This window comes from Lotus japonicus, chromosome 3 (genome assembly GCF_012489685.1).
Source record: "Lotus japonicus ecotype B-129 chromosome 3, LjGifu_v1.2".
Classification (NCBI taxonomy): domain Eukaryota; kingdom Viridiplantae; phylum Streptophyta; class Magnoliopsida; order Fabales; family Fabaceae; genus Lotus; species Lotus japonicus.
In genome coordinates this window covers 28,496,113-28,509,381 of record NC_080043.1, presented here as the reverse complement: position 1 = coordinate 28,509,381, position 13,269 = coordinate 28,496,113, and the positions used below count along the sequence as shown (strand labels likewise).

Here is a 13,269-nt window from a genome sequence, read left to right as displayed (position 1 = left end):
ACTCATGCAAGAGATCGATGATGTAGGGTTGAACTGGTGTTGATGAATCATATGCATAGGCTTGATATGTATTTGAATCTATAGGAAACATAAGTTCTTATCAATGAAATCTAATCTTAGCAGTTTCTCTGCCCTGTTGTTTTCTATATTTGTTTTCCTTGTTTTTATTTTCAGTTTGTTACAAAAATCCTCTTAAAATCTTATGAAACTCCATACTCAAGTTACTAAAATTATTGAACGACATAGTATTACCAATTCCATGTGGATACGACAAAACCCTATGCTATACTGCAATTGAGTCTTGAAGATTTTAAAAGTAGTATTAGTGTAGAAAAAACTTTCAACAATAATATAATCAATAAGTTCCTTTACACTTTTGAAAATTGTTACTAGTCAAAATATGATAGACGATATGATTGGTGTTTAAACTTAACATACTACCCCTTGAGTTTTCTACTTATATGCTCCCCTATCGTTTGCACATTAAAAACGTCTTTTCGAAAGAGAGGTTAATAAATTTCATAAACGTTTGTTCTCTCTATTTATATGAACTTCACAACCTTCCATTTGAAAATTTCAAAGCATTTTTCATATAAACATTTGAACTTTTTCTCTCACCCCCTTTGGCATTATCAAAGCACACACAATATTCTTTCCTAGCACTCGACTCTAGCTAGCACTTCATTCACAAGTATACAACTCAGGAACCACTAGAATAAGTGGAAGATCTTATTATTCCAAAGGAAATGAATCATCTAAATGCAATTTGTAGTTAATAAGGACTCCCAATTATCCTTTTTAGTTTTCCTATGCTTCACATTCACGACTGATCCTTGGTTGCACTATCCAATTGATACTACAATTTTCAAAAGCCAATCTTCAAAGATAGAAGTAAACATTGAATAAAATATAAAATCAAGTGTCCTTATGCACATTAAAGAAACAATGATATACAATTAGACAACACTAGACATGTTTACCATATTATTTCATGTTGAAAATGTGTCTTTGAATGCTTTTGAATTTATTTGAAGTAGACCAAGACCTGTGCGTTGTGCGGTTTGATATAAATGCAATTTAGAGGCTTCAAAATTGTGCCTGATACTACAATTTTCAAAAGCCAATCTTCAAAGATAGAAGTAAACATTGAAGGAAATATAGAATCAAGTGCCCTTATACACATTAAAGAAACAATGATATACCATTAGACAACACTAGACATGTTTACCATATTATTTCATGTTGAAAATGTGCCTTTAATGCTTTTGAATTTATTTGAAGTAGACCAAGACATGTGCGTTGGGCGGTTTGATATAAATGCAATTTAGAGGCTTCAAAATGGTGCCTGAGAAAGGGAAACAATCTCAAAATTAAATAAAGTTGAAGGATATCTTGAACTATAAAACTCAACACAAAATCAACTAGAACACAAATGCACGAAAGATAATAGTAGAGAAATGAAACCTGAAGCCTGATTATTAAATGTTACATATTCAAATAAAGAGCGTTATCCTTATTTTCTAAATGCAACAATCCACATGTAACTTGAATCTCAAAAACCCACCCAACATTGAGAAAGGGAAAAGTGAAAGGAGTCACAAACCTAGGAAAAGAATTTGAGAGGGGGTGAGGTAGAGAATCTTAGAGTAGCTTTTGAGATGAGTTAAGATAATCCACACCTTTTAGGGGCTTTAATATGGCAGGAACCATGGAGGGATTGAAGTATTTTGGCTATTTAGATTTTGTTCAGATTATATTTTTTTTATAAGCCAAAATTATATTGAAGAGAAGTACAATGGGTACTTCAACCCAATACAAAGAATAGGAAACAAGAAAGAAAATGTAAATACATACAAAAGCCCCAAAAAAAACCCAACCCAAAGGAGCAAGACTTGATAAGGTATGCCTCATTAAAACCTTACAAGGAAAACCCCATTGGAAAAAACCTAGAAGAAAAAAGAGTACATACATTACCAAACCAAAAAGTCTCCACAAAGAATAAAATCAAAAAAACCCACTGATTGTGCTCCACAAAAGCTCCACCTCCACGTTCCAATAGCAATAGCATCCAATTAAAAGCCAAGCTTACCAATTCATCTCTTGGACAAATGAACAAAATCTCTACCAAAGCAATTTAATGAAGAAGGATTGTGCCATTTAGTACAGAAGAACAAATCTGCCTCCCTAAGCAACTCGGCAATAACGCAGCAAAGGATAGCATTAGTGCTACATAGCAATACATTCCTTAGGATTATTTTCCCATTCATAAAAAGAAGAGATGAAATTCCTATCATGAGTTCTCAACCAAAGCCAAACTTTGTACTTCACTAGCTCTACTATTCTAGCAACCTCAACCCCCACACCACTGAATACCGAGCCATTCCTAGTCTGCCAAATTGAATTCACCACAGCCATCCAGATTAAGTTCATGATCTGACCATCCTTCATTTTGCAAGAAATCAGATTTTCATGAAGGAAAAAATGAGATTCTGCCTCACATGAAAAAGCTGTTTGTACTCCTAACAAAAAACATATCTCCATCCACACTTTCCATGACACTCCGCAGGTAAAGAAAAGATGCTTGCAGCTCTCCTCCTCAACTGCACACAACCCACATGACAAACTAACATTCACAGGAAGTGCATTTCTCCTGGCCAAGTCAATTTTGGTCTGCACTTTTCCTATAAGAACTCTCCAGGACAAAGCTAGCGATCCCGAGGGGGCTTTAGCTTTCCATAGTCGCCTAAACACTAACCCAGGTCACCCTGCAACATCTCATATGCAGAACAAACGCTATATGTCCCTGAACCTTCTTTCACCCAACACCAAGAATCCTTGAAAGCTTCCTTTGGAGAAAAACTTCCAATTTTACTTTTCAATTCCTCAACTCTAACCTCTTCCCTACTCAATAAACCCATATGCCACTCAAACTTCCAAATCCATCTTCCATTCTCCCAACCTCCCATATCATGAATGGAAGCTTCTTTCAAAGAAGATAGGATAAATAGCCTTGGAAACAATTGCCTCAAGGCACCTCCACCCACCCAATTTTCCTCCCAAAATGAAACTTATTTTCCATCTCCTATCCGTCTACAAACAGCCTCGTCAAACCACTTCCCCTCTTCAGAGCCAAAACACACAGAGTACAAATCCTTCCACCAATTAGAGTCATTTTGATGTACAACCCCATTATATTTAGCGTGAATAATCTGACAAGACTGTCTCTTTCCATCATCAGACGCCAACGCCACTTCCCTAACAAGGCTTGTTCAGATTATATAGGTTTTTGTATGTCTAGTTTCAGTTCTTATATATTCTCATATTAGCCATTACTCTTTGTAGCTGGTGTCTGCAAAGAGTTATAGGATGAGTTTTGAGTTTTGGTTTTCTTGTTGGTGGGGGATTGTGTTTTTATTGTGTTCTTTCTTGAGAGTGTTGTTCTCAAACTTTTATTATCTCAATGGAATATTGTTAAAAATGAACTACAGTGAAGGGAAATGCAAGTCAACCTGTTCATTCAACAAAATAAGAAGACTTCAAAGTGTTATCTTTTTCTTCCATACTAGTGATTTTAACCCGTGCGTTGCACGGCGAAAATTTCTCTTGTGTTTGAGACATGGATTAATAAATAGGTTTATACAAATTTGACATGCTAAAAACTCGATTTTGCTGAGATTTTAACTTGATGGAATTAAAATGTGACAAATATGAGTATTCCATAAAACAACACCACAACCAAAATGGGTTGGCACAATTTGGATGAAAATTGATTATAAAATCATAAATTCCCTAGATTAAGGAATTTGATGTGTATATAAAATCATGTCTCTTGCCACTTTGTTTATTATTTTACCCGTGCGTTGCACGTTGGAATTTTCTCTTGTGTTTGGGACATGGACTAATAAATAGGTTTATACAAATTTGATATGCTAAAAACTCGATTTTGCTGAGATTTTAACTTGATGGAATTAAAATATGACAAATATGAGTATTCAATAAAACCATACCACAACCAACATGGGTTGAAACAACATGGGTGAGTATTCAAAGTGTTATCTTTTTCTTCCATATTATTAGTAGATTGTGATCTAGAAGACTCTTTCATCATGAAGGAAAAGTAAATAACAAGCATAAATAATTAAAACTAAGAAAATAATCTTGTCATGAGTATTTTTCTCATAAATATATATTGGATCGAGCTTGCTTATGTTTCACCTATAAATAGTTACCCAGTTTGCTAAAATTACTTCCATGTATTTTTTTTGGTAAGCCAAGTGAATGTATTAAATATGGAGTACTAGGGATGCTCCAACCCTTAATACAAGAAGGAAGCTAAAACAAAAAGCAGAGAAAAAAGAGAGAAAAGAGAAGAAGAATTATACAAGGCAACAATGTCCTATAAACAGAACAAAAGAAAACTGTTATCCAGGAGCCTACAAAATAACACAACATGTCATTTAGAAGCCTAACTCTGTCGCGAGTCAAGAGGGGGGGCAGCAGCAAATAGTTCTCAGCTAACAAGCAGGTCACTTAGAAGCCTAACTCTGTCACGAGTCGGGGGGGGCAACAACAAATAGTTCTTAGCAAACAAGCAAGAGTGAAGTTTTAACCAAATCAATACCAGAAGCTAATGATTGCCACCCAAAGGCAAAAGTGGTCTTCCATGTGTCTTCATATCATATGTGCATGCTAAATATATATAAACAAAATTTCTTAGATGATTATTCTCTACTAGGTCCAGTCTCCACCAGCACAACAATGATTTTAATTGAAGAGCATATTCAGACTTTATTTATTGTATCATATAAGTATTTAGCCGACCAATTAATGACCAAAAAAATAGGAACATATAAGTGTAACTCAACTTGTGAAAATTTTAGATAGTGGACTTCATAATAGCTAGTAATTTAATTAAAGACACAAATCTTCACTTTGTTAAGAAAATATATGACATTATAAGACTATCATTGTAAAAAGACAAATTTCCTATCCTTCATTTAAAAGAAAACTTTGTAATAGAATTTTCGTAGATATATACAATCATCTAAACACAAGTTGCAACTCCTAACTAACGTTGTCATTTAGTTTTATTCAATTGAAAGTTCACAAATCAAAGAAGCTGTTCTGGGTACAGACAATTATTATAGCATTTTAAATTTGCACTCTATTCTAAAGGAAGGCCTAGTGCATATAGCCATCGTCCGTACAACTCATGAGTTCTGCATAAAATATTTTACGAAATGAACCTCTCTGTTTGTGCGTTTATAATTTGTAATGGATCACTTCCTAGGTTGTGAAGAAAGGCTTCAGAAACAAGTTAAGGGGAGTTCCAAACCAAATCATCAAAACTTAAACTCATATTAAGAACAAATATTTGAAGCTTGGGACCCAGGTGACCAAAACCATTGTGCCATATCAATATTTAGCCCAAAATTAACTAGAAAATGGGTACATATAGGTGTAAATTAAATTGTAAAAATTGTACACAAAAGACTTCACAGTAACTAGTCATTTAATTAAAAATATTAGTTCAGAAAATGCTCGACATTAAAGGGCTATAAAAAATAAAAGTTCCCTTTCCTTCAAAACCTTAACACTTGAAGTTTTATTGTTGTAGACAAATGCAATCATCTAAACACAATTTGAAGCTCCTAACTAGTACATGTGATTTGTTTTTATTTAAATGAAAATTCACAAATCGAAGAGCTCCTCGGGCATAAGGACAATTCTCGTAGCATTTCAAATTTGCTCTCTATTCTTATGGAATGCCAAGTGCATATGGTCACCGCCCTTAAAACCCCTGCATTGTGCATAATATATTTAACAAAATGCAGTTCACCTTCTGTGCATTTACAACATTTAACAGAGAACTTCATAAGCTGCGAAGACAGACATTTTGGAACGAAATCGGGGAAGGCCCAAACCATACTAGCATAACATGTCCTCATATTAAGGACAAAATTTTGAAGCTTAGGGCACTGCTTGAGCATTTTAAGTACCAAATTCCAGTTCATACCACTCCCACATATGAGCTCCAAATGAGTTAGATTAGGAAAAATTGGAACGTCATCAGTGTACTGCAACGATTAAAAAGAAAAATAAGAAACTTTAGTAACATTTTCTATAAAAAAAGGCCATATATTGTATATTTTCACACATTCAAACCTTGTCAATGCGAAGTAATTCCACATTACAAATTGCTTTCAGAGGAATATCTTCAACCACTTCATGTATATCTGCTCTGACCAACTTAGATAAGTTCTTAAAATTCTCATTACTATGAGGAGGGTCATCAAAGGAGCCTATGTAGTTCACATGCATATTCTCAACAATTGGACACCTAGAAAGAAGTTTGACAACATATTTCCATTCTGGAAAGATAACTTCATCCAAATATATAGTTTTGAGTAAGGGAAGGTCAACATAAGAAAATACATCCACCTTTAACCCTGCCAACTTGAGAATAACCAGAGTATTACAGGTGAAAATGCAGCTCCTCAATTTCAGATCATAAATCACGGACAGCTCCTCAAGTTTAAATTTTATTACAAGCTCAACCCATATGTTGAGATCTGATTCAGAAATGTCAAATTTGGAGGATCTGCAATGGAGAGAAAAACTTTTAAGGGGTTGATGCACACCTCTGGTGAAAATGATAGCATATATGAACTTCTTAAAGCGGGGTCATATGGTTTTTTGTTTTTGAGAAAGCCTCGATCGTCAAAGTAGAGGCTTGGAACTGGGAGCCATTGTTGCATCCATCTCTTTGAAAGAAGAGACGTGGCAACAACATCTTGAGTTGGAAGAAAAGAGAGAATGTGACAGGCGACATCATCAGGCAACATGCTGATTTTGTCTGCCATTGTTATTTGACTTTAATTGTGGCTAGAAATTTATAGACTAGATCGTCGAGGGGAGAAGAAAAGAGAATAGAGAGGTTGTCATGGTGGGGGAAACGGAGAGTTGCGGTCTAAGCTTTGGGTCAAGAGGCTAGGGTTTCTTGTTGCCTCATTTCTACTTTGGTTATGATTATTTTTCTCTCATATGCTTCCACAAGTCAATTTTACTAATATATATAGATCAAAAAATATATTTAAATAATTATTTTTCAAATAATAAACAGATATTTATACTTATTAGTAAATAACTTATTGTATTATTTCTAAGTTTTAAAATTATTTTGTCTAAATTATTTATTTATAAAAAGTATGTTAATTATTAATATTTGTTTATATATTAAGGCATTTTTCCTCATATAATTGATAATTAATCTGCAAACTATTTACAATTCATATACAATAAATATTTATTTGAACAAGAATTTTAAAACTAATAGAAAATACAATTATGAACATAGTACAATTATCAATAACTTTCTACTATTATTTTGTAGGCAAAAATAATAATTTTTTTTGTTAAATGTAGAAGAAGTTTTACAATTATTATATGAATATTAATGGAAATGACATAAAATAAATAATTAATATTCTCATTAATGAAAAATTAATTTAAAATTTAAATTTAGTTTTTATTTTTATTCTAGATATGTGAAATAGAAATTTTATAATTATTTATAAATTAAAATATTATATAAAATATGATTAATAACTAATTAATATTGGTATTAATGTATAGGTCAAGTCAAATATATATATATATATACTTATTTAAATAATTATTATATTTTATATAGTAAATTTAATAATTATTTTTATTATTAAAAAATCTTCAACTTTTGAGTAACCATTTGAATTAAATTATATATTTTTTATATGACAGAAATTCAAAATTCATACCATTATTAAAAAATATAAAATACTTCCCATAACTAATTAATATTATTATTAATAAAATATGAATTTATTACTATTACTTTTTTATTACTCATAATAATATGATAGACTTATTATTACAAAGACAAAGAATTTCAAAAACAATCCTCTACTAGGGTTTCACACGTTCCAGGCATCATGGGGCCGTCATCCAAGATCCAAGGCGCGGCGACGGGCGGCGATGTTTCCTCTCAAGCAGATGGCGTCGACGATGAAGATGGGGCGGAGGGGGCAGAAGGAGGTTCAAAGTGGAAGAGTGGGTCGCCCCCCTTTTCTCTGTTTGTTGATGCAATTTCTGATTTGGTGGGTTATTCCCAAATTAGAGCCCTGTTTTCCAAGATTGGAAGGATTGGGAAGCTTTTCGTACAGCAGAATCGGAAGTCTGGGAGGAGATTTAGGTTTGGTTTTTTTCACTTTTTCTCAAGGTCTCTTGCAGAGGCGGCGGTAACACAGATTAACGGGACAAAGAGTGGCGGTTTTCATCTCTCAATGACAGTGGCAAGGTTCCCTCAGAGGGTTCTTTCGGAGTCATAGAGCCAAGGCTTGACTAGCTTCATTCTCAGTCGGAAGAAGGGGCTCACTGTTTCACCGAAGAGAGAGAGAGAGACTGTGGGTGCTGTTCTAGCTCCTGCTTCTTTCTCTTGGCGTGATGTGGTTCTAGGCAAGACAGGTTTGAGAGGTCAGGCGGTCTGCGCTTCAGCTGAAGACTTTCTTCTTTTAGCTTCTGGGCTTTGCAGCGAGGAGCTTGAGAGATTCCCAGCGGAATTTTTGTTCCCTGAAATTCTTTCTGGTTGGCGTAGTGAGGAGTCAGGGTGCGGTGGTTTGGAGAACGACAGGCTCTCGGTTGATGTTATGTTCCTAGAGTGGCGGTTTGGAGAGAACAGAAGGGAGGGTGGCGCGACTCAGATTGGCGAGGATCAGACGAGAGGTAGAGTGGGGTTTTGTGACCAGGTTCTGGTTCGTGTTGCTCCTCCAGGATACCTCGATTTTCATGAGGTAGCAGGTTTTAGTTCTAAAGCTTTTTCTTCTTCTAACAAATGGATAGCCCAGGTGAACCCAAATGCAATTCTAGTTTTCTCTGATCAGAGTCTTCTTTTCGTTGGTTGCTCTTCTGTCTGTTGGCCCCGATCGTTCTTGGAAGTTGGAGGTTCCCTCCTTGCTAGACAATGTCCAGTGGAGGTTTTGCCCCTTGGTGCGTGGGCTTTATTCTCCCTCTGTTGGGCTCTTGGGACCTGCTTCTCTTGCTGCCGATATTTGCTCCAGCCCTACGCTTTTCGAGGGATTGATATTTCTTCCTGTGTTAGTGATGAAGGGGTTTTGCGGCCTCCTAGGCGGCGAGGGCGACCAAAGAAGTCTAGTGGCGGAGCTACTAGAGCCTTTGATCCAGGGGAGGGGGTAATTAAAGGGCGTTGTACTATCTTGAAGGCTTCTCGTCCCGGGAAAAGAAAGAACCCGGCTCCGACTAATGGTCCTGAGTTTCCCTCCTCTCTTGACTCCGAGGCGGTTGCTACGGGCTCTTTGGAAAATCAGTTGATGGTTGTCGGTCCTCAGAATTCAAAGGGACCTCCGGGTGTTATGACGCGAGCGAGAGCGGCCTTGGCTGGCTCTAGGGGTCAGTCTTCGTTAGGCTTTTGATTGCACTGACGAGGCGGCCCTTCAAGCCTTTAATACTTTTATTAGGGATCGTGATTTTCTAGATACGTGATTGGTTGATTTGTTTTTAGTGATGGCTTTTCATGGTTTTTCTAGCTTGTTTTGGGTTTTTTGGTTTGTTTTGCTACCAATCGGGGTCTTTTGAGCTTTTATCTATTCCGAGGGTTGTTCAGTTATGTGATGATTAGCTTTTTGTTACACTAATCATCTCGTCCCCTATATATATTTTGAGCTATGGTCGCTTTTCGATCTGATATATATATATATATATATATATATATATATATATATATATATATATTCCTTTTTACTCTAAAAAAAATTAAGAATAATTTTTTTTTGAAAGTGAAATATATTATTGAAGATAAAGTACCCATGAGAACAACCCTCTCATGAAGTGGGCAAGACCCTAACAGGCCAATAAGCCAAGCCATCCATACTTTGTTGATTTAGACCTAAAAAATGAGCCTTATTAAAACCTTCCTAGAGAAAATCCAGTAGAAAAAATCTAGAGAAAGAAAAAGATCGAGTACTCAATCACAAGAATCAAACAAATTAAGTACACCAAAAAGACCTCTAGTAAGCTACTACTGCCAAGAAAAGCTATCATATAACAGCCCCCATTACAAGCTATTTCCCACGCCTGAGGCAAGCTACACATGTACATGATAATGTGCTATCCAATCTGCCCACAATTGAATTGAACCAAAAGTATCACCCTTCAAAATATTATAATGAGCATGATCAAAATGCAACCTTGAATGTCACACAAGAACCACCAGACTCCATGTTATTCATGAACCGCAAGCACAGAATCAACAAACCAGCATCAATGCCTCCCACACTATCAAATTCCTAGCCCAACAATCCATCCCCTAATACAACTAAAAACACCCCTGCCAGCACGCTGCATATCAACACCATCTGCACTAAAACCCCAAACTAGAAGCACACCATTTAAATAATCCATTGCAGCACCTAGCACCACCAACCAAAACTCAAACAAACAGAGAAACCTCCTACCGCCATCAAGCTCCTTATACGCACAATTCTATCTTAATAACCCAAGAGCCATGGATTAAATTGAATATATTAAAGCCAAGAGGTAATAGACATCATATACCAATACACACAACTGGTTTCCAAAAGCAAATGAGACTCCCAAAGTGCTTCTGTAATGAATTCTCCTGCCACAAACACATCAGCCCCCCTGTCGTCCCCACTGAATGCACCTCTACATGACTCATATTAAAGATCTGAATCCAAGAAGAAACTATGAGTTGCCGCTGCTCATTTAGTTTTGTTTCCTGAAGAAACAATAAGTCCGGCCTCAACTGCAAGACTGCTTTCTTCACTGCCTCCCGCTTCGATGCTCCACCTAACCCTCGAACGATCCATGTACACCAAAGTCCTGACATATTAATTAAGGTGAGGATGGTTCTGTCGAATCTGTGCTTCTAAACCTCGAAGCATCAAAGCTTCCGAACCTCGGGGTCGCAAACCTAACTGCTTGCCTTTCAACCACGTTCGCTGTGCTCTAGTTGTCACACCATCTTCACCTTGTAATGGTTCTAGAAAATCAATTGGAAGAGGTTGAGGTTTATTTTTGCTGCCCTTCGGACGCCCCTTCTGAGAGCTCTTCTTGGATGAGTCTGTATTTGGCGAAGGCTTCACAATTGGCGAGGCCGTAGCAGAGTCAACAGCGCCAGAGGGAGAGAGCTGTTGTGGCGTCTCTGAAAATTCTGGAAACACGCAGAAGGAAGAGATTTTTCACGTATTGTAGTTTGCCTTACAATTTGGTTTGGACGTGTGCGAACAAATATATCTTGCGTTTCATACTGTTGCTCAGAAGTTGGCGAAGTTGTCGATGTCGCGAACCCAAACAACTGATTCTGCTTATTGAATAGAGGAGGCAAACACATCCTTATGCCTTGATGTTGATTAAAACACCGTGGGTCCTAGTTAAAAGAAAAATAAGGCAAAAAGTAATTATATTTCAGAAAGAAATCCTGGGAGTTAAATGAATATCCTGTAACTGCAAAATTCCTATCAAAATAAACAGGATTTTGAATTTTCTTATCCAAAATTTATTTTTCACCCCGCAAGATACCATCAGCTTTTATATTTTCTCTCCACACCTGAAGCTCGTTAAACGTGTAACCTGCTTCAATGAGATCCTTTAACTGTTCCTAAAAAATTAATACTAATAATATGATGGACTTTTTAGGTTCAATTCGATGCAAAAACAATGGACTGTGAAAATTACTCAATTATCTAAATATGATTGACTTATTATTATTATTATTATTATTATTATTATTATGTTTAAATTTTTTAATCAATTTGTGATTATTAATTATACTTTTAATATAAGAATTGAAAAGTTTTAGCACTCATAATTCTTTTTGGACAGCAAGATCAAAAGAAACCCAAAAGTAGAAACCAGAGCCCTACCAAACCCCACAAAAAAAGCAGCAACATGAGCCCTAATCTTACGTACCTACCAAACAACACCCAAACTACGATCCATAAAGAGTCGGATGATTTGCTTTTGGCATTCATAATAAATTGAATAAATAATATCTAAAGTTATTATTTACTAATTATTATTTTTTTTAATTTAATGAATAATAGCTAATTAAATTTTTTATTAATATTATTTAATATTTATTTTTCAATTCTAAATTTTTTTCAATTTTTAAATGTTTAAATTCTTCAAAATTTTGTTTTCTCGCCTACTTTCGAGAGCTGCCACTCACTTAAAATATTAATCACGATCAGAAAGTGAGCTACAAACCTAGATAATAACAAGAGTATGTCAATAATACCAACCTATTCAATCATATGATACAAACATGATATAAATGCTTCAATCACAATACATAGATGCCAAAAACAATCACAATGCAAATGCAATGCATGGAACCCCCGGTTTTGGAAAGATATCTGGTGTGGACAGGAGGCTCTATGGGACAGGTTTCGTAAGCTTTATTTGTTGTCGATTCAGAAGAATGTCACTGTGTTGGAGGTGGGGAAGCTTGAGCGTGGGGTACGGAACTGGTGTTTTCATTGGAGGAGGGCTTTGAGCGCGAGAGAGGAAGGCATGTGTGCTGCGTTATGCCAGGTTATTAATAGTGTGCCGGTGGTTGAGGGGGTGGATGACTCCTATGTGTGGTGGCCAGAACCAAGTGGTGTGTACACAGTGCAATCGGCTTACAAACTGCTACGTGCGCACACTCTGGGTGCTGGTGATCCGGTGTTTAGTTTGGTTTGGGACTCAGCGGCTCCGTCCAACGTGTGTGGTCTGATATGGAGGGTTATTTTGGATCAGTTGCAGTCCAAAGCAAATTTGAGGAAACGGGGAGTTATTCATTCTGATGAGGAAGCACGATGTTCACTTTGCTTGCAGGAAGAGGAGTCTACGTCGCATCTTCTTCTTAATTGTCCAAGGGTGGCTAGTGTGTGGGCACGATGCTATCGCTGGCTTGGTACTCCTACTGTGCTTCCGTATGATTGTGTTTCTCATTTGCAGCAGCATGTTAGCTTGCAGCTTAATTCGAAACAGAACCAGTTGTTTCGAGTGATTTGGTTTGCGGTTGTTTGGATGGTTTGGGGGAGGAGAAACTCGGTTATTTTCAAAGGAGCTAGTTGGGTGGAGGACGAGGTTTTTGATGGGATTCAGATGAGGGTGTGGTTTTGGTTAACGGGGAGGGTGAAGGGGTTTGGCTTTTCAGTTTATGAGTGGCTTTCAAATCCAATTTTGTGCTTACAATCGGTGGCCTGA

The 13,269-nt window shown here is 36.4% G+C and overlaps 2 protein-coding genes across 2 annotated transcripts; one reads left to right on the top strand and one right to left on the bottom strand.

The window, feature by feature from the left end:
* Nucleotides 1-5,675: 5,675 nt before the first annotated feature.
* On the bottom strand, nt 5,676-6,863 carry LOC130743897 (F-box/FBD/LRR-repeat protein At4g26340-like). The gene is made up of 3 exons (XM_057596115.1): nt 6,671-6,863; nt 6,166-6,449; nt 5,676-6,077 (listed from the first exon to the last, which is right to left on the bottom strand). The coding sequence occupies exons 1-3, from the start codon at nt 6,861-6,863 to the stop codon at nt 5,676-5,678; spliced, it is 879 nt and encodes a 292-aa protein (XP_057452098.1).
* A 5,725-nt stretch (nt 6,864-12,588) lies between these two features.
* LOC130743896 (uncharacterized) lies at nt 12,589-13,269 on the top strand. The gene has a single exon (XM_057596114.1). The coding sequence runs from the start codon at nt 12,589-12,591 to the stop codon at nt 13,267-13,269; it is 681 nt and encodes a 226-aa protein (XP_057452097.1).

Coding starts and splice junctions, on each gene's coding strand:
- LOC130743897 (XM_057596115.1), bottom strand. CDS start 6,863: ATGGCAGACAAAATCAGCATGTTGCCTGATGATGTCGCCTGTCACATT. Junction 6,450..6,670: donor ATATGACCCCGCTTTAAGAA/GTTCATATATGC, acceptor TCAAGTTGGCAG/GGTTAAAGGTGGATGTATTT. Junction 6,078..6,165: donor AATTACTTCGCATTGACAAG/GTTTGAATGTGT, acceptor TAATCGTTGCAG/TACACTGATGACGTTCCAAT.
- LOC130743896 (XM_057596114.1), top strand. CDS start 12,589: ATGTGTGCTGCGTTATGCCAGGTTATTAATAGTGTGCCGGTGGTTGAG.